This window comes from Ranitomeya imitator, chromosome 1, assembly GCF_032444005.1.
Source record: "Ranitomeya imitator isolate aRanImi1 chromosome 1, aRanImi1.pri, whole genome shotgun sequence".
Taxonomy (NCBI): domain Eukaryota; kingdom Metazoa; phylum Chordata; class Amphibia; order Anura; family Dendrobatidae; genus Ranitomeya; species Ranitomeya imitator.
Window position 1 is genome coordinate 947,217,916 of NC_091282.1, and position 22,472 is coordinate 947,240,387.

The following is a 22,472-nucleotide window of genomic DNA, read 5'->3' on the forward strand; positions in this document are numbered from 1 at the left end:
TGGGTACTTGACACTGGACTTCAGGCATTTTGGCATTTCCTTCTCCCCAGTCTTCCTCCAGACTCTGGCACCTTGATTTCCGAATGACATGCAAAATTTGCTTTCATCAGAAAAAAGTACTTGGGACCACTTAGCAACAGTCCAGTGCTGCTTCTCTGTAGCTCAAAAGTGGCTTTACCTGGGGAATGCGGCACCTGTAGCCCATTTCCTGCACACGCCTGTGCACGGTGGCTCTGGATGTTTCCACACCAGACTCAGTCCACTGCTTCCTCAGGTTCCCCAAGGTCTGGAATCGGTCCTTCTCCACAATCTTCCTCAGGGTCCGGTCTCCTCTTCTCGTTGTACAGCGTTTTCTGCCACATTGTTTCCTTCCAACAGACTTACCATTGAGGTGCCTTGATACAGCACTCTGGGAACAGCCTATTTGTTGAGAAATTTCTTTCTGGGTCTTACCCTCTTGCTTGAGGGTGTCAATGATGGCCTTCTTGACATCTGTCAGGTCGCTAGTCTTACCCATGATGGGGGTTTTGAGTAATGAACCAGGCAGGGAGTTTATAAAAGCCTCAGGTATCTTTTGCATGTGTTTAGAGTTAATTAGTTGATTCAGAAGATTAGGGTAATAGGTCGTTTAGAGAACCTTTTCTTGATATGCTAATTTATTGAGACAGGTTTTTTGGGTTATCAGGAGTTGTATGCCAAAATCATCAGTATTAAAACAATAAAAGACCTGACAAATTTCAGTTGGTGGATAATGAATCTATAATATATGAAAGTTTAATTGTAATCATTACATTATGGTAAATAATGAAATTTAACACTATATGCTAATTTTTTGAGAAGGACCTGTACTGATGTAAAATACTGACCAAATCCTGAACGTGGACACATACCCTTATGCTTGGCTTTAGCCACACACTTTTCTGTCTAAAAGGAAGGACGGCTCTCAGCTGGGAGATCATCTCTCAAGGCTGCACATTTGTCCACCTTGCTGGAGCTTCACTGACGGGATCTGCCGTCTCTTGCAGAACCCCCATCTGAGGTCCTGCTGCCCCCCACACTGGCACGGGATGCCACCGAACGTGCTCCTGCTGCCGCCCTGGATCAGTCTCCATTTTCATGAAGGGACAGGCAAGCTGGGAAGCACCAGAGCAGAGGCGCCAGCTTCTTTATATATTGGCCTCTGTGCTCACTCCGGTACCCTAGATACATCCGCCCACCTCCTGGCACCTGCCAGTCAAAGCAGGCACGCTCCCCTTCTTACTGAACATGATTCCTTAGATGAGCCCACCCTTCGGACGCATCATTGGTCGTAATAGCCGCCACACCCCTGCCATGCCAGAACTGCCAGTCACCTGCCTGGGTATGCCGCTCACTTTGCGCCCGCATAGGACCCCGCACCGGCAAAAGCAGAGACGGGATCCCTGCCTGAACCAGCCGGCCAGGAATGGGATACAATCTTCATCTTCACCTTTTCCACAGATACAGGTAAGACGAGGACAAGAAACCATCTGATGCGAAGGAGAGCTGTTGCTCTTTTCAGTCTGTAGATTTCCTGTCCTTAGTGGGTGGATCCCATCTCTCGTGGTGCCCTCATGGGTGATTGATAAAATAAAATTAAGACTGGAGTGACTTAAAGGGAACATGTCACCCCGAAAATCGCGGGTGAGGTAAGCCCACCGGCATCAGGGGCTTATCTGCAACATTCTGTAATGCTGTAGATAAGCCCCCGATGTTATCGCCTCCCATCTTCATTACAAGACGTCCTCTTCTGATCTTCAGCCACGGCCGGAAAGGTCAGAGGCCCGGCGCACTGCAGTACTATACTCTGCCCTCAAGAGGGCAGAGCAAAGTACGCCTGCGCCGGAGCCGTGGCTGAAGATCAGAAGAGGACGTCTTGTAATGAAGATGGGAGGCGCCGCAGCGGACCAGAGACGCCCATCTGACCTGACCAGCAGCGGGACCGCCTCTGGGTGAGTATAATCTAACGTCTTTTTCTCCTTTTTCAGGTAACATTGGGGGCTTATCTACAGCATTACAGAATGCTGCAGATAAGCCCCTGATGCCGGTGGGCTTCCCTCACCCGCGATTTTCGGGGTGACCGGTTCCCTTTAAGATACATTCACACTCAGCGACGCTGCAGCGATCCAGACAGCGATCCCGATCGCTGCAGCGTCGCTGTTTGGTCGCTGGAGAGCTGTCACACAGACAGATCTCCGGCGACCAACGATGCCGGTAACCAGGGTAAACATCGGGTTACTAAGCGCAGGTTTGCGCTTAGTAACCCGATGTATACCCTGGTTACCAGCATAAAAGTAAAAAACACCACACACTACATACTTACCTTCCGCTGTCTGTCCCCCGGCACTGTGCTTCTCTGCACTGTGTAAGCACAGCGGCCGGAAAGCACAGCGGTGACGTCACTGCTGTGCTCTGCTTTCTGGCTGGCCGGCGCTCACAATGCAGAGAAGCACAGCGGGGGACAGACAGCGGAATGCAAGTATGTAGTTTTTTTTTTTTTTTTTTTTTACTTTTACGCTGGTAACCAGGGTAAACATCGGGTTACTAAGCGCGGCCCTGCGCTTAGTAACCCGATGTTTACCCTGGTTACCAGTGAAGACATCGCTGAATCGGCGTCACACGCCGATTCAGCGACGAAATAAAGTTCTGGCCTTCTAGCTCCAACCAGCGATCTCACAGCAGGATCCTGATCGCTGCTACATGTCAAACTGAACGATATCGCTAGCCAGGACGCTGCAACGTCACGGATCGCTAGCGATATCGTTCACTGTGAAGGTACCTTTAGTCAGAGTCCTGACCTTAATCCGATTGAGACCTTAAAAAAAAGTTGGTTCATGCTTGGAGGGTACCCTCCAATGTGGCTGAATTACATTTCTGCAAAGATGAGTGGGCCAATGATTGACAAGAGCAATGTAAAAGACTTATTGCCAATGCTTGACAGCAGTTGTGTTGCTAAAGGTGGCCCAACCAGTTATTAGGTTTAGGGGTAAATCACTTTTTTCCACAGTGCCCTGTAGGTTTGGATTTCTTTTTCCCCTTAATAAAGAACATTTAAAAACTGCATTTTGTGATTACTTGTGTTATCTTTGTCTTAATATTTTAATTTGTTTGGTGATCGGAAACATTTAAGTGACAAACTTGCAAAAGAATAGGAAATCAGGAAGGGGGCAAACACTAAGGGCTCCTCCTCACTTGCGAGAAATACGTCCGAGTCTCGCAGGTTAAAACCCTGCTCTGGCACTCCAGAGCGGAGCCGGGTTTTAACATGTGAGACTCGGACGTATTTCTCGCAAGTGAGAAGGCGCCCTTATTCTCACAAAACAAAGATTGCACACATCCTTAGCAAACAATGGCACTAATTGAAGGGAATCTGTCACCAGTATTTTTGGCACCTAATATGAGCGCAACGATGTGTCACTAAGGGTACCGTCACACAGTGGCACTTTGGTCGCTACGACGGCACGATTCGTGACGTTACAGCGATATACTTACGATCTCGCTGTGTGACACGGTACTGAGATCAGGGACCCTGCTGAGAATCGTACGTCGTAGCAGATCGTTTGAAACTTTCTTTCGTCGTCACGTGTCCCGCTGTGGCGGCACGATCGCATCATGTAACAAAGGTGTGCACGATATTGTATACGATGTGCGCATAGTAACCAACGGCTTCTACATCGCAAGCACGTCATGAAATTATCGCTCCAGCGTCGTGCATTGCAAAGTGTGACAGCAGTGTACGACGCTGGAGCGATAATGGTGCGATGCTGGAGCGTCACGGATCGTGCCGTCGTAGCGACCAAAGTGCCACTGAGACGGTACCTTTACTGAACCCGCTTGTTGCAGGGTTCTCAGCAGGAGATTAGCAGACTAGTAAACGTACTGCCAGGTAGCCCTCCATATTCATGAGCTTTGTATAATCCCACCACGGATTGACAGATTTCTGTGTACACTGTGCATTGGGAGAAACCTGCCAATCAGTGATGTGGGTGGGGTTATACAGAGCTCAGCATTCAGAGAAGCGGTAGATCTGCAGCACAGAAGAGGGATTTTTGGTTCTTACCGTAAAATCTCTTTCTTGGAGCCTTCATTGGGGGACACAGGTAACCGTGGGTGTATGCTGCTGTTGCTAGGAGGCTGACACTATGCAAATAAAGTAGTAACTCCTCCCCGGCAGTATACACCCTCCGACAGGCACCAGGCAACTCGGTTGGTGCAAAAGCAGTAGTGGGAGCCAGTATACACAAACTCAACCTATGTACCAACCCAAAACAACGGCCCGTTGGCCAACACTGTACAAAATTAAGGGAGGGTGCCCCCAATGAAGGCTCCGCCTCCAAGAAAGATTGTATGGTAAGAACCCCAAAAAATCCCTCTCTCTCTTCATTGGGGGGACACAGGTAACCATGGGACGTCCAAAAGCTGTCCCAAGGGCAGGATAATATAAAAGTTAGGTCGGCCGGTGCGAAACCGCCACCTGCAGCATCTTCCTACCCAGGCCTGCATCAGCAGAAGCCTGAGTGTGCACCTTGTAGAATTTTACAAAGGTGTTGAAGGAGGACGATGTTGTGGCCTTGCAAAACTGCGAGGCCGAAGCTTGGTGATAAACTGCCCAGGAAGCTCCCACAGCCCGGGTAGAGTGAGCTCTCAACCCTGGGGGAGGCTGTTTATTTTGAACCCGGTATGCCTCCAGGACCGCCGAACTGATCCACCAAGCAATTGTGGATTTTGAGGCGGGGAGCCCCTTCTGAGACGACAAACAGGATCAGACTTACGAAAAGGAGCAGCTCTGAAACTCGGATAGCCCTGACCACATCTAAATTGTGGAGAGATTTCTCCAAAGGATGAACTGGAGAAGGGCACAACGAAGGAAGGACGATGTCTTCATTGATGTGAAAAGCCGAAACCACCTTTGGCAGAAAGGAAGGAACAGGCCGAAGGACAGCTTTGTCCTGGTGTAGGATCAGGAAGGGAGAACAACAGGACAGTGCCGCCAACTAAGAAACTCTCCTGATTGAGGTGATGGCGACCAAGAAAACTACTTTCCAAGAAAGAAGCGGGAAAGAAATGTCCCGAATCGGTTCAAAAGGCGCACACTGGAGGGCGCTGAGCACAAGGTTGAGGTCCCAGGGATCAACCCGGAGGATGGTAAGGTGGTGATATATGAGCAATACCTTAAGGATGGTTCTCACCTGGGGAAGAGAAGCTAGGTCTCTTTGAAAAAGAATTGACAGAGCTGAGACTTGACCCTTTAACGTGCTCAGAGAGGCTCGAATTGAGACCCGATTGGAGAAAGCCAAGAAGTGAAGGCAGGGAAAAAAACCATAGGAGACAGACCGTTGTCGCACCATCGGAAAAAGGCCTTCCAACACCTATGGTAGATACGGGAAGATGCCGGTTTTCTAGCCCTTATCATGGTCTGTATGACACGTTGAGAAAAACCTGCATCCTTTAGGACTGCAGCCTCAACGGCCATACCATTAAATTCAGAAACCGAGAATTCGGGTGGAAGAGAGGACCTTGCGATAGAAGATCCGAACGGTCCGAGTCTCCAGGACACATCCGATAACATGTTCACCAGCTCCGCATACCAGGCCCTGCAGGGCCAATCTGGAGCTACTAAGAACGGGAACTCCCTCTGACAATCTTTTTGGCGACCCTTGGAAGCAAGGGGAGAGGAGGGAACAGATAAGGCATCTGAAACTGGGCCCACAAAATCACGAGGGCGTCGCAGCAGACGGCCATCAGATCCCGAGATCTGGATACGTACTGGGGAACCTTGTGGTTTGTTCGGGAGGACATGAGGTCGACGTCCGGCATGCCCCACCTTTGACAAATCTGGTCGAAGACAGAGGGGAGAAGAGCCCACTCGCCTGACATGAGCCCCTGACGGCTGAGGAAATCGGCTTCCCAATTGTCCACCCCTAGTATGTGGACAGCTGAAATGGAGGGGACGTGGTTCTCTGCCCACCGTAGAATTTTTGCCACTTCCCTCATTACCTGCGTGCTGTGAGTCCCTCCCTGGCGGTTTATGCAAGCCACAGCTGTGGCGTTGTCCGACTGAAACCGGATTGATTTTTCCCGACAGGAGGGACTGCCAGCAGAGGAGGGCTAGAAAGATGGCCCTGATCTCCAAGAGATTGATCAGGAGACATGCCTCTTAAGCAGTCCAGCGACCGTGGTCTGAGAGGCGGAAAAAAGACTGCACCCCACCCCTGGAGACTGGCGTCGGTGGTGATGACCTGCCAGCGGAGAGGGAGAAACGACCTCCCGCACAGAACGGAGGTGGATAGCATCCATCAAGTGAGAGTGCCTCACATTGAGAGGGAGGAGAAAGGGGCGGTCAAGGGAAAGTGAACTCCTGTCCCAAATGGACAGAAGGGCCTGTTGGAGAGGGTGAGAATGCAACTGAGCATAAGTGACCATCTATCCCAGAACCCTCATGCCGAGCCGTAGAGGTAGAGGAGTAGGACTCTTTAGGGCTTTGATGCCCCTCCGAAGAGAAAGCAACTTCTCCCTCGGGAGGAAGACCTGGGCCTGAATGGTGTCGAATTCCATGCCCAGGAATTCTAGACTTTGGGTCGGAATCAAGGTGGACTTCTGGATGTTGATTATCCAACCGAGGTGGGTCAACGTGTCCAGAGTGATCTGGAGGTTCGGACTACAGTCCCGGCGAGACGGACCTTTCACGAGGTCATCGAGTTAGGGGATTACAAGAATCCCTTTCGATCCAAGGATAGCCATGACTGCTGCCATTACCTTCGTAAAGACCATGGGAGCGGACGCCAGGCCGAACGGAAGGGCCGTGAATTGGAAATGTTGGTCCTGGATCGCGAAACGAAGGAACCTTTGGTGCTGAACACAAATCAGGATGTGTAGGTACGCATCCCGAATGTCCACAGAGCAGAAATTCCCCCGGTTCCATGGAAGCGATCACCGAGCGCAGAGACTCCATCTTGAAATGCCGAATCCGGAGGTGGCGGTTCAACTGTTTGAGATCCAAAATCGGGCAAAGAGCCGCCTTTTTTTTTTGGGAATTACGAAAAGATTCGAATGCTGGAAAACTGCTGGTTGGAAGGGACTGGGACGATTACCCCGGAGGTGAGGAGGGAAATCGACAGCCTGGAGAAGCCCTGGGACATGGGAGGGCTGTTTGGGTGGACGAGAGAGGAAGAAACGTCTTCCTGGGGGCGAAGAAAATTCTATTTTGTAGCCTGATGTAACGATCTCCCTGACCCAGGCATCGTCGACCACCGATAACCAAGCCTCTGAAGCGAAGAAGCCTGCCTCCCACCCTGGAAAGATTTCCAGGTGGGGTGACCAGTCATTTAGAAGAAAATCTGTGGTTGTGAGGACCGGAAGACTTGGAGGAGCGGCTTTTAGCTGTCCAGTGAGGGGTAGGTCGGAAAGAAGGCTTCCTTTGTTCCCTTTGAGAGGAGAGAGGAGGGCCGGTCTTGCTGAGAGGCACCACCCGATGAAACGAAGGAGCGAAAGCATTGGGGACCCTTTCTATTGAAGGGACGCCTAGGCTTAGATTGCGGCAGAGAAGTGCTCTTACCACCAGTGGCGTCTGAAATCATTTGGTCTAGCTGTGTGCCAAAAAGCCTGGATCCTTGGAAAGGCAGACCTGTGAGGGATTTTTTGGAAGCGGGATCTGCGTTCCACGTTTTCAGCCAAAGGACACGGCGAATGGCGACAATGTTGCTGTTTGCCCTACCGGAGCAAGCATCCGCATCCAGAGAGGCATTCAAGAGGAATTTCCCAGCAAGTGAAATCTGATCTGCTAAATCAGCTAGCTCCTGTGCGGGAGCTGAAGCTATAATGCCTTTGCGTAGGGTCTTGGCCCATGCCAACACCGCTTTTGCCACCCAAGAAAAGGCGAAATTGGGGCAGAGCGAGGCGCCAGTAGCTTCAAAGGCCGATTTGCCTGTCTGTGGGGTCCTTCAGAGACGCCGCGTCAGGTATGGACACTGTCTGGGAGGATAATCTAGACACATGCGGATCTACCTTAGGTGATTCGGACCATTTCTTAACCAGGTCTGAATCAAAAGGGTATAGAATGTCCAGACTTTTCCTTCCCAGAAAGCGATTACCGGGATGTTTCCAGTGTCTAGACGTAATGTTGTCAAATTCCTTGTGATTGGGAAAAACTCTAGAAGGACGCTTCATCCGTTTGAAAGAAACGGAGATGTGCTGAGAAACTGCTTCTTCCTTAAGCTCAAGCGTTTGAATAATGGCCGAGATAAGGCTGTCAACCATATCCTGCGTCTCAAAAGTCTGATCTGCATCTGAGTCAGATTACAACTGAGAAGATACATCTGACCCGACGTCCGCCTGCGAGGAGGGGGAACGGGCAGAGAGGGGTACTCCGGCTGACGCAGTGGGGTTCGGAGAAGTGGATGAAATAGACAGAAACCTCTTTCTGGTTCTTTTCTCAAGTCTGTCCCTATGAGGGTCTTGGATAGGTGCGAGCGAATTGCTGTGTGAAGCGTTCGTGGCACTGGTGGCAGTAGTCAGCAGTGGAATACGTTCTAGTACCTGAACCAGGGACAGAGATACTTTAGTCAAGTCCGAGACTGACAGACATCGCAACAGCCCACTCTGGGGGAGGGTGAGTGCACTCATCCCGAGCATTAGGGGCCTCCTGAGAGACAGACATGATGGAAGGACTGCAGGACGTACAGAAAGGAGACGGCTGGCCTGAAGCCCACTTTTTCTTACAGCGGGCACAAGCGTAGTGAATCACCGTGGGAATATAGCCGGTGGCACCTGTGGGGTTGGGCATAGGTAGAGAGTGAAAAATACCAGGAGCAGAATGCCAGCATGCAATGCTACTTCGGGAAGTAGCGGCTGGGGAAGGAGTATAGCAAAGCGTACAGACCTGGCGATCAGCGCAGTGCAGGAAAGGCTGGGTCCCCCGCCTAGAAGAGGTCCTGGAGGGCAAGCGACACACTGGAAGTAATTAGCTGGAAAGACGCGGTATGATGTGCCATGCTTGTGAAGAGAGCGCGCCAGAGAAGGGGTGTGGTCGAGCGAATAGAAACCAGCGACCTGATAGGATGGTGGTATAGAGGAGCGTGGCTCGCCTGAGCATGACCAATACCAGCGCTGGGTTCCATGGAGAGACGTGCCCAGTGCTGAGAAGATCAAGAGAGGGAGCGCTGAAAAGCATGGGGGCGTGACCTTACGGAGCGAAGCCCGCCAGAAGCAGCGGCAGGGAAGTGCACGCTGCAGGGAAGAAAAGTGGCGCATTTCAAATAAAGGAGCGTCCGCCATGTCCCCCCAAACGTGCCCCCATAAAAGGAGCGCCTGAAACTGTGGAGAGCGCTGCACAAGGTAGCGCTGCGGAGGCTGTGCTTAAAGAAGCTAAGTCCCTATGAAAAGGCAGGATGGACTGACAGAGGACGGACTGACGGGGGGAGAAAAGATTAGTTTCTCTGTACCCGATCTTGTCCCAGTCGAGGATCACATCAGGAGCCCTTGGGGAGTAGAAAGGGTCTTGGAAGAGGGGATCCTCCTTCCCACGCTGTGTTATGGTGCAGAAGACTGCGTGAACCCCTGAAAAGGGGGAGGCCACCGAAGGTGACCGCCGTCTTCCTGTGAGCCCTCTCCGAGGAGAGTGATGAGGAGGGGATAGGGCGAGGACTGTCCACCAAGATAGCCACCCTGAAACACCCATAAGGGTGACAGGGGACAGAGTCCTGCCCAGCGGGTCCGAGAGGGTGCAATGTGGATGATACCACACTGCTCTCTCGGTTGCATAATGAAGGGAAAACAGGGTGAGAAAAAACTGCACCCTGTTACCCAGAAGAGAAATCTGAAAAAGGGGAAATGATTAATAACACAAAACCCTGTAAGGAAAAATAAAGCGGATCTGGTGTTAGATCCAGGTCCGCCTCCTACAGACACTAAGCAAAAACTGAGTTGCCTGGTGCCTGTCAGTGTGTATACTGCCCGGGAGGAGTTATCTTTATTTGCATCGTGTCAGCCTCCTAGCGACAGCATCATACACCCATGGTTAGGCTACTTTCACACTTCCGTCTTTTCAGATCTGTCACAATCCGTCAATTTTTGAGAATGCAGGATCCTGCATTTTCCCATATACTTGTATTAAGCTACTTTCAAACTAGCATCGGATTCGGCCCGTCGCAGTGCGTCGGGCCGAGACTCCGACGCTAGCGGTGAATGCGCCGCACAATGGAGGCAGCGGATGCATTTTTCCGGTGCATCCGCTGCCCCATTGTGAGGTGCGGGGAGGTGGGGGTGGAGTTCCGGCCGCGCATGCGGTCGGAAAAAGCAGTCCGTCGGCAGCAAAAAACGTTACATGTAAAGTTTTTTGCTCCCGGCGGTCCGCCACGGCACAACCGTCGCACGACGGTTGCGACGTGTGTCAATATGTCGCAATGCGTTGGTAGTGTTACTCTATGGGGCAAAAATGCATCCTGCAAACAACTTTGCAAGATGCGTTTTTCCCCCCTAAACGACGCATTGCGACGTATTAAAAAAAACGCTAGTGTGAAAGTAGACTTAGCGACGGATAGCCATCCGTTTCATCCGTCGTGCACTGGATCCGTCGTAAAATAGCAGTCCGTCGTGCTGATAAAATGTTCATTGTAACTTTTTTTTGCACGTCGGAAAATCGTTCAGCGACACATCCTGCGCTGCCCGTCATCGGCTATAATGAAAGCCTATGGACGCAGGATCCGTCACACACTGGAATCCAGCGACGGATCCAGTTTTTCTTTGCCGAGCATGCCCAGAAGGAGTCTCTCGTCCCAAAACATTAAATTCCCGGAATTTCTGTACGACGGATCAGGCATTACACTGGATCCGTCGCACACGTTTTTACCTATTTTCGTGATGTCCATCGATACGTCATTTTGCTGCACCACGACGGACCCCAGAAAACAGAAGTGTGAAAGTAGCCTTACCTGTGCCCCCCAATGAAGCGAGACAGAAACAGTGATTATCAAAACTGCGGCAAGGAGCTCAGTAAGTGATACATCACTGAAATCAGGGTCTCTGCCCCTACATAATGTTGCTCTCAGATTACTTAGCAAAAATCTAGTGACAGATTCAATTTAAATCAGAAAGTACAGTAGGTTTATACAGAGCATCCAATATTGCCTTAAAAACAGCAAGATATCAAATATCAAGAACTACATGTGCTTACCAAAATTGAAAGACCGCGAGCCATCAAACTGACTAATGGTGTTGTGCTCAGCTGTCCATATTAGATTCACTTGGTCTCCTTGTTCTCTGAAAATTAGAGGATAGACGTTAGTACAATACAGATCACTGCGCCCATCATGATACCAAAGGGATTTACTGTAAAGTGAATAAAATATTGATGGACTCCGGGCTGTTGCAGCGCTATGGCCACTTGTAAGGCCGGGGGTCACACTTGCGCGTTTGGCACTGCCGCCGACACTCGGACCAGAGTTTGTGGCTGCATGTATTTCTATGCAGTCGCACGCTCCGGTCCAAGTGTCGGGTATTGATGCGAGTTTATTACGTTTACACGGGAGGAGGGTTGGCCTGATTAAGCTATAGAATACAATGGAGATAAGAAATATTTGGAGTGTGACCCAACTCTACTACATTGCACACCGACACTCCCTTCTAAGGGGGATAACTTTCTGGTGCTTGGTGGGATCCAGCGATCTAAAAGTCATAGCCTTTCCTGTGAGTAAGTGACACTTTGCTCCAGCTAAAATAAAGGGAACCTGTCACAATGAAAAAATCTAATCTGAATGCCACATAGTATAGAGCAGGGGGACCTGAGAAGATTCATGCATAGTTTTTCGGAAGAGATCCAGTATAACTTGTGTTTTCATCATTTTAAAGGGCTATCCAGGACTTTATTATTGTATATGGGGCCAAGAACCAACAGGCAGGTGCCAACTACCTGATGTTCGGCCCAGGGACTCGCTCTGCTGGCATCTCCCCTGCTTTATTTCACCTTACATCAACATAGAGCAGCCTAGAAGAGCTGCTATCGATGGAGATGTGATGCCGATATTATCCTGATTGACAGCCGACTTCCCGCAATTAGGCAGTGGAGGAGCAGCTGTCAATCAGCATGACATCAGTAGAGATGCTCCTTCAGCAGAGTAGTGGAAGAAAAGGAGCTGCTCTGTCACCAGGATGTCAGCAGAAACAGAAGAGTCGCTGGCAGGCGCTATCTGTGATCGCTCTAAGCTAGCAGAAATAGTCGCCGGGTAAAATAGCAGGTATTTAGGAACCACCTGCCCGTCAGTCCTCATCCCGATATGCAACGCTAAGAGTGCTGGGTAACTGCTTTAGCTCTGCCCTTCCTGGGATCTACAGGCTAGTGTCCTATCTGATGACGGATCTCGTGTCATGTCTCAGTCAGATGTCTGATTTTCATGGACACAGCCTGTATGGCAGTGGTCACACGAGCGTACAACACAGCCGAGTGCTATGCGATAACACTGCCCAGCGCTCGGACCAATGTAATGCTACAGGACACGGCAGATCTGCCACCATGTTCTCACGCCGACTTCAGAAGATGGAGAAATTATTTTCTCTGTCTCCTCTGCTGCGATTCCCTCATGGAAGAGATCCGGAGCACTGACACTCGCACCAGAGCTGGGACAGAGAGTCATTAGCATACAACATATTATTCCTACCTGTGATAGTCTATGGGGCAAGTCACATCTATCACACAGCAAGCGGTGCCTGCAGAGACAGCTGTCAATCACTGATGGGACTTAGTCCCCTGCTAGGACCGCTCACTGGACTAAGGACTCATACTCACTTGCGAGCAACTCGTATGAGTCTCGCATGTTAATACCCGGCACTGCACCCAGCACTCAGATCGGAGCGTGCGGCCGCATAGCAATACATGCAGCCGTACGCTCTGCTCCTGAGTGCCGGCAGCAGCGCCGGGTATTGACGTGCGAGACTCAGAGTTGCTCGCAAGTGAGTATGAGCCCTTAAAGGGGTTGTTTGGGACTTTTAACATGAATGGTCTGTTCTTATGATAGGTCATCAGTCTGATCGGTAGAAGTGACATATGGCCACCCCACCGATCAGCTGTCCCTGGTGACTGGACCTGCACAGCTACGTCAACGGAATAGGGGCTGCGGCTGGGCACTGCACACCTACCCCTTACTGATGTGAGCAGGGGGTGCTCAGCTGCAACCACCATTCCATTGAGGAAGCGGTGCAAGTCCAGCCACAGGTAACAGCTAATAAGACAGGGGGGCCTGGTGTCACCCCCACCAAACAGACAATGACATATCCTAAGGACAGCCATTAAAGGGAATCTGTCGCCCCATTTTTCGCCTATAAGCTGCGGCCATCGCCATCAGTGGCTTATCTATAGCATTCTGTAATGCTGTAGATAAGCCACCGATGTATCCTGAAGGATGAGAAAAAGAGGTTAGATTATACTCACACAGGGGTGGTCCGATGGGCGTTGCGGTCCGATCCAGCGCCTCCCATCTTCTTACGATGACATCCTCTTCTTGTCTTCACTCTGCGGCTCCGGCGTACTTTGTCTGCCCTGTTGAGGGCAGAGCAAAGTACTGCAGTGTGCAGGCGCCGGGCCTCTCTGACCTTTCCCAGCGCCTGCGCACTGCAGTACCTAGCTCTGCCCTCAACAGGGCAGATAAAGTACACCTGCGCCAGAGCGTGAATACAAGAAGAGGACGTCATCGTAAGAAGATGGGTGTCACGGGCCTCCCATCGGACCGGACCACCCCTGGGTGAGTATAATCTAACCTATATTTCTCATCTTCCAGGATATATCGGGGGCTTATCTACAGCATTACAGAATGTGGAGATAAGCCCCTGATACCGGTGGCCGCTGCTCATATACGATTTTGGGGCGACAGGTTCCCTTTAATAGTAAAGTCCCGGATAACCCCTTTAATTATGAAAGCAGCGGTTTCCTCACAGCCCCATCCAGGCTCGGACTGGCCCACAGGGTAACAGGGCAATCCCCTGGTGGGCCCCTGTGTAGACCTGGGACCCCAACCCCATTGTATGAACAACAACAACAACTATTATTATATAGAGACTAGATGGTGGCCCGATTCTAACGCAATGGGTATTCTAGAATATGTATGCAGTTTATTTATGAAGTTTTCAGAATAATGCAATTTATACACAGGATTCGGCCAGCTGCGACCAATTAGCGAAGCGTGGTTCAAATTCCACGCCAATTCGCGGGCGGACAGCGCCTGTCGCTGATTGGTCACGCCCAGCCGCGAACAATCAGTGAAGCCAGGGCCGGCTCCAGGTTTTTGAGGGCCCCGGGCGAAAGAAGTCTCAGTCCCCCCCCCCCCCTCTTTAACACATACCACGATTCATGATGCACAGATACAGCCCACGCAGTATATAGCACAGCCCGCGCAGTATATTGCACAGTGATGTAGAATATTTCCCAGCCATGTAATATATACCACAGCCACGTAGTATATAGCACAGCCCATATAGTATATAGCACAGAGATGTAGTATATAACGCAGCCCACGCAGTATCTAACACAGCATACGTAGCATATAGCAATGTGGGCACCATATCCCTGTTAAAAAAAAGAATTAAAATAAAAAATAGTTATATACTCATCCTCCGTCAGCCCCCGGATCCAGCTGAGGCGTTTACCGATGCTCCTCACAACGCTCCGATCCCAAGAGTGCATTGCGGTCTCGCGAGATGATGACATAGCGGTCTCGTGAGACCGCAATGCATGGACTGGTCACCGGAGCGTCACGAGGAGCAGGAAAGGCCTGGGCTGGATCCGGAAGGTGAGTATAATGATTTTTTATTATTTTTAACATTAGATCTTTTTACTATTGATGCTGCATAGGCAGCATCACTAGTAAAAAGTTGGTCACACAGGGTTAATAGCAGCATTAACGGACTGCAGCATAACGTGGTCTGTTAACGCTGCCATTAACCCTTTGTGAGCACTGACTAGAGGGGAGTATGGAGCGGGCACTGATGGCAGAGGAGTAGGGAGCGGCCGTTTTGCCGCGACCAATCAGCTACTTGGGATTTCCGTTACAGACAGACAGAGCTGAAGTTTGTTTCTTAGGGTACCGTCACACAGTGCAATTTTCATCGCTACGACGGCACGATTCGTGACGTTCGAGCGATATAGTTACGAGATCGCAGTGTCTGACACGCTCCTGCGATCAGGGACCCCGCTGAGAATCGTACGTCGTAGCAGATCGTTTGAAACTTTCTTTCGTCGTCTAGTGTCCCGCTGTGGCGGCATGATCGCATGGTGTAACATATATTGTATACGATGTGCGCATAGTAACCAACGGCTTCTACATCGCACATATGTCATGAAATTATCGCTCCAGCGTCGTAGATTGCAAAGTGTGACAGCAGTCTACGACGCTGGAGCGATATTGTTACGATGCTGGAGCGTCACGGATCGTACCATCGTAGCGATGAAAATTGCACTGTGTGACGGTACCCTTATTCATCAGTTTCTTAATCGGCTGTTACAGAACCCCCCAGCACCAAGAATGTTATGCAGTATATGTATGTATAATAGTTTCCATGTCAAATGCATCAGTCTACAGGCTGCGCCCCTGGACAAGATATTCTTTCTGACCTCCCCCCACCTTTGTAATTCCCTCAGTAAATATCAGCAGGCTCCGGCCCCCTGCGGCTATTGTAATGCATGTCTGGCCAGCTGTTTTCCTATTGGCCTGCCCTGTGTATCTGTTATATATTCTGTGTGATGTAAATAAAGGTTGTTCTTAGACTGAAAATACGTGGGGTAGCAGTCAGCTTTTATACGCTCTCATGTAATCAAGAAATTTCTGCCAGCGTCCTTCATTCAGAATGTAGCAAAAGCGGATTGGACCTCCTGAAACATGGGATGGTACTGAAAGAGGTACCCCAGCTTGGTAGACCCCGTTACATCGGCAATTTTTTCTTTTCTGTTTTTTTTTTATAGGTTTAAACAAAAAAAATGCATCACAATAATAAAAGACAATGCAGTGAGGTGCCCCGATGTGAATACACTTAAAACGAGCTACAAAAACAATAAAACTGGCACAAAAATGGGCATCAAAGTGGACACCAAAGAGCGCCGAGGGTTAAATGCCTTTGGGCCACTGATCTCACACTGCAGACATATAGAACAGGGCATCCCACATCAAAACCAGTTATCTCCAGCCTTGCCTAAATGGGTTCTGGGCATCAGAACTGTCAAAGTGGGCAGACAGTCAATTTTGTCCATTTGAATAATTAACTGATGTTTTAAGGGGTTAAATGCCTTTGGGCCACTGATCTGACACTTAAAATACACAGATATTGATGCCCTGCAACAAACCCAGGTCCCTCCAGCCTGGCTCAAATGGGTTCTGGGCACCAGAACTGGCATCAAAGTGAGCAAACGGCCCATTTTCACACATTTGAATAAGTAACTGATGGTTTTAAGGGGCTAAAGGGAACCTGTCACCAGTTTTTTTGCCTATCAACTAAAAATATCATGTAATAGAGTGTGAGCTATACATTCCCCAATTACTTGTGAACCCCCCCCCATAAGAACCTCTTATATTTCTCCCGCACTGTTTTGAAATATCCTCGGTTCGGTCCGATGGGCGTTGGTTCTGGCCCTTCTCCCCACCCCAAATCTGCGTGCTGTACGCATTCCGTTCTGTGAATAGAGTGGTTCGCATACAGGTCCCATGCGTGCGCCTTCAAATTGCCTCCTGCGCAGTATGCTTTGCCCACCTGCGAGCAAAGCCGAAAAGAATCAGAGTGCATGCTCCGGAATTACTATGTCCCTGAAGTCTTTCGCTGTGTTCCGAGACGTAGTTTACCGATGCATGCCAACTAATGCTTTTAGGCTTTGCAATTTGAAGGAATGCATGATTTGGGGGAATGTATAGCTCACACTATTAGATGATATTTTTAGTTGATAGGCAAAAAAAACTGGTGACAGGTTCCCTTTAACCCCTTAAAAACCATCAGTTACTTTTTCAAATCTGTGAAAATGGGCTGTTTGCCCACTTTGATGACAGTTCTGGTGCCCAGAACCCATTTGGGCCAGGCTGGAGGGACCTGGGTTTGATGCAGGGCATCACTATCTGTGTATTTTGTGTATCAGATCAGTGGCCCAAAGTCATGTAACTCCTTAAAAACATCAGTTACTTATTCAAATGGCCAAAATTGACTGTCTGCCCACTTTGATGCCAGTTCTGATGCCCAGAACCCATTTGGGCCAGGCTGGAGATAACTGGTTTTGATGTGGGGTGCCCTGTTCTATATGCCTGCAGTGTGAGATCAGTGGCCCAAAGGCATTTAACCCTTTCTTCAGCGCTTTTTGGTGCCCACTTTGATGCCCATTTTTATGCAGTTTTTAAGTGTATTCACATCGGGGCACCTCACTGCATTGTCTTTTATTATTGTGATGCTTATTTTTTGTTCTTAAACCTATAAAAAACAGAAAAGAAAAAATTGCCGAATAAGAAACCAACTTCAGCCTCGTGACAGACAGAAAGACGGAAGTGACCCTTAGGCTGGGTTCACACTGCGTTGTGTCTCCGTTAAACGGACTACGTTACACCGCGGTATAGCGTAGTCCGTTAGTGCTGCCATTGAATGCAATGTCGGACGCATCGCTAGCACACAATGGCCATGCGCTAGCGATGTGCCGTCATTGAGTGATGGACCCGAGACGCGGGCTGCAGCGTTTCCGGGTCAGTCACTGCTAGCGCAGATGGAGCTAGCAGATGCTCCATCTGCGCTAGCGCTGTGCCAAAGTCGGCACTTGTGTTAGCGCAGTCCGTTTAACGTATGCGTTGAACGGACTGCACTAACGCAATGTGAACCTTTAGACAATTATATAGTAGACTAGATGGTGGCTCGATTCTAACGCATCGGGTATTCTAGAATATGTATGTATATAGCAGCCACATACTATATAGCACAGGCCACATAGTATATAAAAGCCATGTAGTATAGGGCATACAAATAGTACGTGGCCTGTGCTATATAGTATGTGGCTGATACATACATACATACATATTGTAGAATACCCGATGCGTTGTATATAACGCAGCCCACGAAGTATCTAACACAGGACACGTAGTATACAGCAGCCATGTAGTATATAACACTGCCCACGTAGTATATAGCAGCCATGTAGTATACAACACTGCCCACGTAGTATATAGCAGCCATGTAGTATACAACACTGCCCACGTAGTATATAGCAGCCATGTGGTATATAGTACTGCCCACGTAGTATATAGCAGCCATGTAGTATATAGCAGCCATGTAGTATATAGTACTGTCCTCGTAGTATATAGCAGCCATGTAGTATATAGTACTGCCCACATAGTGTATGTAGCAGCCATGTAGTGTATATAACACTGCCCACGTAGTATATAGCAGCCATGTGGTATATAGTACTGCCCACGTAGTATATAGCAGCCATGTAGTATATAGTACTGTCCACGTAGTATATAGCAGCCATGTAGTATATAGTACTGCCCACGTAGTATATAGCAGCCATGTAGTATATAGCAGCCATGTAGTATATAGCAGCCATGTAGTATATAGTACTGTCCTCGTAGTATATAGCAGCCATGTAGTATATAGTACTGCCCACATAGTGTATGTAGCAGCCATGTAGTGTATATAACACTGCCCACGTAGTATATAGCAGCCATGTGGTATATAGTACTGCCCACGTAGTATATAGCAGCCATGTAGTATATAGTACTGTCCACGTAGTATATAGCAGCCATGTAGTATATAGTACTGTCCACGTAGTATATAGCAGCCATGTAGTATATAGTACTGCCCACATAGTGTATGTAGCAGCCATGTAGTGTATATAACACTGCCCACGTAGTATATAGCAGCCATGTAGTATATAGTACTGTCCACGTAGTATATAGCAGCCATGTAGTATATAGTACTGCCCACATAGTGTATGTAGCAGCCATGTAGTGTATATAACACTGCCCACGTAGTATATAGCAGCCATGTAGTATATAGTACTGCCCACGTAGTATATAGCAGCCATGTAGCCCACTCAGTATTTAGCAGTGTGGGCACCATATCCCTGTAAAAAAAAAAAAAAAAAAAAAAAAAGAATTAAAATAAAATAGTTACATACTCACCCTCTGGGATCCAACGGCGCTGTGGCGATGGGCGCGCGGCTGCCGCCATCTTCCGTTCCCAGGATGCATTGCGAAATTACCCAGGAGACTTAGCGGTCTCGTGAGACCGCCAAGTCTTCTGGGTAATTTCGCAATGCATCGCCGGGAACGGAAGATGGCGGCCGGTGCTAGCAGCTCGGCGGACTATGGAGAGTGAGAATAGCATGTTTTTTTTTTTTTTTTACTATTGATGCTGCGAAGGCAGCATCAATAGTAAAAGGTTGGAGACACACAGGGTTAATAGCGGCGGTTACGGAGTGCGTTACCCGCGGCATAACGTGGTCCGTTACCGCCGACATTAACCCTGTGTGAGCGGTGACTGGAGGGGAGTATGCGGGCGCTGGGCACTGACTGCGGGGAGTAAGGAGCGGCCATTTTCTTCCAGACTGTGCTCGTCGTTGATTGGTCTCGGCAAAACAGCCACGACCAATCAGCGACTTGGATTCCATGACAGACAGAGGCCGCGACCAATGAATATCCGTGACAGACAGAAGGACAGAAGTGACCCTTAGACAATGATATAGTAGATGTAGGTATTTGTGAGTGAGGGTAGCGTAATATCACTATGCAGGTGAAAACTGGGCCCCCTAAAGTCAATGTTACTGGTGAGCCCTTGTCACCCCAGTCCGACACTGTCCCCATCACTCCCGGCAGAGCGGACGCCATTCCTCCGGTGACAGGACCCCTTACAGCAGGAGGAGGGCAGGGCCGCGCTGGGTGTCCTCTCCCCGGCCGCAGCCCACCCTAGTCCCACATACACGGAGCTGGAGCCATTGCTGGCGGTTACCTGAGGATGAGCGGCCGGACCCTCAGGCACACTTTCACCGCGTCCTCCACCGACATGCCGCCACCAGGTACAGCTGCTGCTATCTTCACCCTCGCGTCCCAGCTGCCAGCGACGCTATGAATTTGAATTTCCCTGGAACGAAGCGCTGATTGGTTACTCTCCCCAGTGTCGTCATCCGGGCCGGACTATACCATTCGGAGCTTATAGCATTTCCTGCCTTAGATAAAGCATGACACATTCTACTCATTCATTAGCTGTCGTTGACCCGGAGGACACAACATACTTAGATAAGTGATAGTTACAGACTTAGATCTAATTGCAGTACAAACATGCCGCACATTGTTTCCCCCGGCATAAGGTGAAAATGGTATGTTCCATTGTGCCTGTGTACTACGGAACGCTGAGAGGGACAAACCACTTAGCATTGCGAAATTCGACTATTGACGTGCTGAAGTAGTTGCTCTGGTTTCTATGTGGGCGGGCAGTGCGGGTCACGGCTCGGGAGATTCATCTGCAGGTGTCAGTCCTTGTTTTCACCTGCAGGCGGCAGTGCATGACTGAGTGTGAAGCACATGCCTGACTGTGGGCCCCAGAGCTTACACAGGGGCCCAGGGGCTTCACAGCCCAGTGCTTTCCAGTTGGGGAGGAGCGCATACCGCAGCGGGGCGTTCTAGGGGTCGCCCATCTATTGGAGACTACCTTGTTTTTATCTAATTTTATGTATTTGGGGCTTAACATCATTTTTCCAATTGGGTTTCATTACAAATTTTGCCCTAGTTTTGCGTTTACCTCAGGCGCAGTGTTTCTCTGCACGTTATGTGGTCTGTGGCCATAAATCATCGTCTCTAGACTCTGTCTTAAGCCGTTAAACCATTTGTCTCCTTTTTATTGTGTCCCTGGGCGCTGTTTGGTGTGAGAAACCAACCGCACTAACTCGCGGCCACCGCCAACGCTCCACCGCTGCTCCCAATGTCTGCCAATGGCTTTACTGCTAACATCACACCGAAAGCGGGGCAACCAATCAGTGAGCTCAGCAGTGCTGAGAGGGGCGGAGGCTCTGAGCATACTGATTGGCTACAGGGCTGTCAATGTGACGTCCGCACAATGCCATACACGAGAGCAACAGCGATTCTGGTGGACCTGGGTAAGGTGAGTAGAGCTTTGTTTTTTTTTAATACTAAACTGCGCCCAGGGATAAACCCTTTAAGTCTGTGAGAACGAGCTCACTGATGGATTCTCAGTTAACTCAGGGCAGGGGCAGTGGCCTCTCCGCACTATAACCTTGCACTGGGGTCCTGGGTTCAAATCCCACCAAGGACAACATCTGTAAGGAGTCTGTATGTCTCCCCGTGTTTGGTGGGTTCCTCCCAGACATACCGGTACTGGATTTAGATTGTGAGCCCCAATGGGGACAGTGCCAATAATGTCTGTAAAGCGCTGTGGAATTAATGGCCCTATATAAGTGAGCAAAATCAATAACTCATTCTTTACCAGTCATAGACAGTGCAGCACACAGGCTAGAAAAGGCATTTTTTTTTATTGAAACCCAATTTCAAAAATTGTTTTCAGCCCAAAAAACAAGTATTAATTGGATTTCTGCGGATCAGGGAGTATATTGTTTGTTTATTAGTTTAATATTTTTTACAGGTGAGCAATGGCTTTGGGGATCAAGGTGATGGTGAGTATGTACTCTATGTTGTATGTACTGTATGTGTATATGTATGTGTTGTATGTACTGTTGTATGTACTGTATGTCATATGTTGTATGTACTGTATGTTATATGTTGTATGTACTGTTGTATGTTCTGTTTGTTCTGTTATATGTACTGTATGTCATATGTTGTATGTACTGCATGTCTATATGTATGTGTTGTATGTACTGTATGTCATGTATGCACTGTATGTCATATGTTGTATGTACTGTTGTATGTTCTGTGGCATGTACTGTATGTTGTATGTTCTGTTGTATGCACTGTATGTCATATGTTGTATGTACTGTTGTATGTTGTGTGTATTGTATGCCATATGTTGCATGTACTGTATGTTGTATGTTCTGTTGTATGTACTGTATGTTGTATGTACTGTATGTTGTATGTTCTGTTGTATGTACTGTATGTACTGTATGTCATATGTTGTATGTACTGTATGTCATATGTTGTATGTACTGTATGTTATATGTTGTATGTACTGTTGTATGTTCTGTTTGTTCTGTTATATGTACTGTATGTCATATGTTGTATGTACTGCATGTCTATATGTATGTGTTGTATGTACTGTATGTCATGTATGCACTGTATGTCATATGTTGTATGTACTGTTGTATGTTCTGTGGCATGTACTGTATGTTGTATGTTCTGTTGTATGCACTGTATGTCATATGTTGTATGTACTATATACTAATGAACCACCTGCGCTCATGAACCAAGTGGAATGCAGAGGCTTGGACAGAACCACTGGCGTACAGTTAAGTACAGTAAGTATAAGAGGCCAAAGAGTGAATAGTA

The 22,472-nt window shown here is 48.9% G+C and overlaps 1 protein-coding gene across 2 annotated transcripts in view; it reads right to left on the reverse strand.

Annotated features, from left to right (window-relative positions):
• CENPE (centromere protein E) overlaps positions 1–20,062 on the reverse strand; it is a 206,619-nt gene extending 186,557 nt beyond the window's left edge. For both annotated transcript variants that reach the window (XM_069743668.1, XM_069743664.1), the window contains exons 1-2: positions 19,969–20,062; positions 11,189–11,274 (exon numbers count right to left, since the gene is read on the reverse strand). In XM_069743668.1, the coding sequence (XP_069599769.1) occupies positions 11,189–11,274; positions 19,969–20,024 (142 nt within the window). In that variant the 5' untranslated portion in view covers positions 20,025–20,062. The remainder of the gene's footprint in view (positions 1–11,188; positions 11,275–19,968) is intronic.
• Between the last annotated feature and the right edge of the window lie 2,410 nt (positions 20,063–22,472).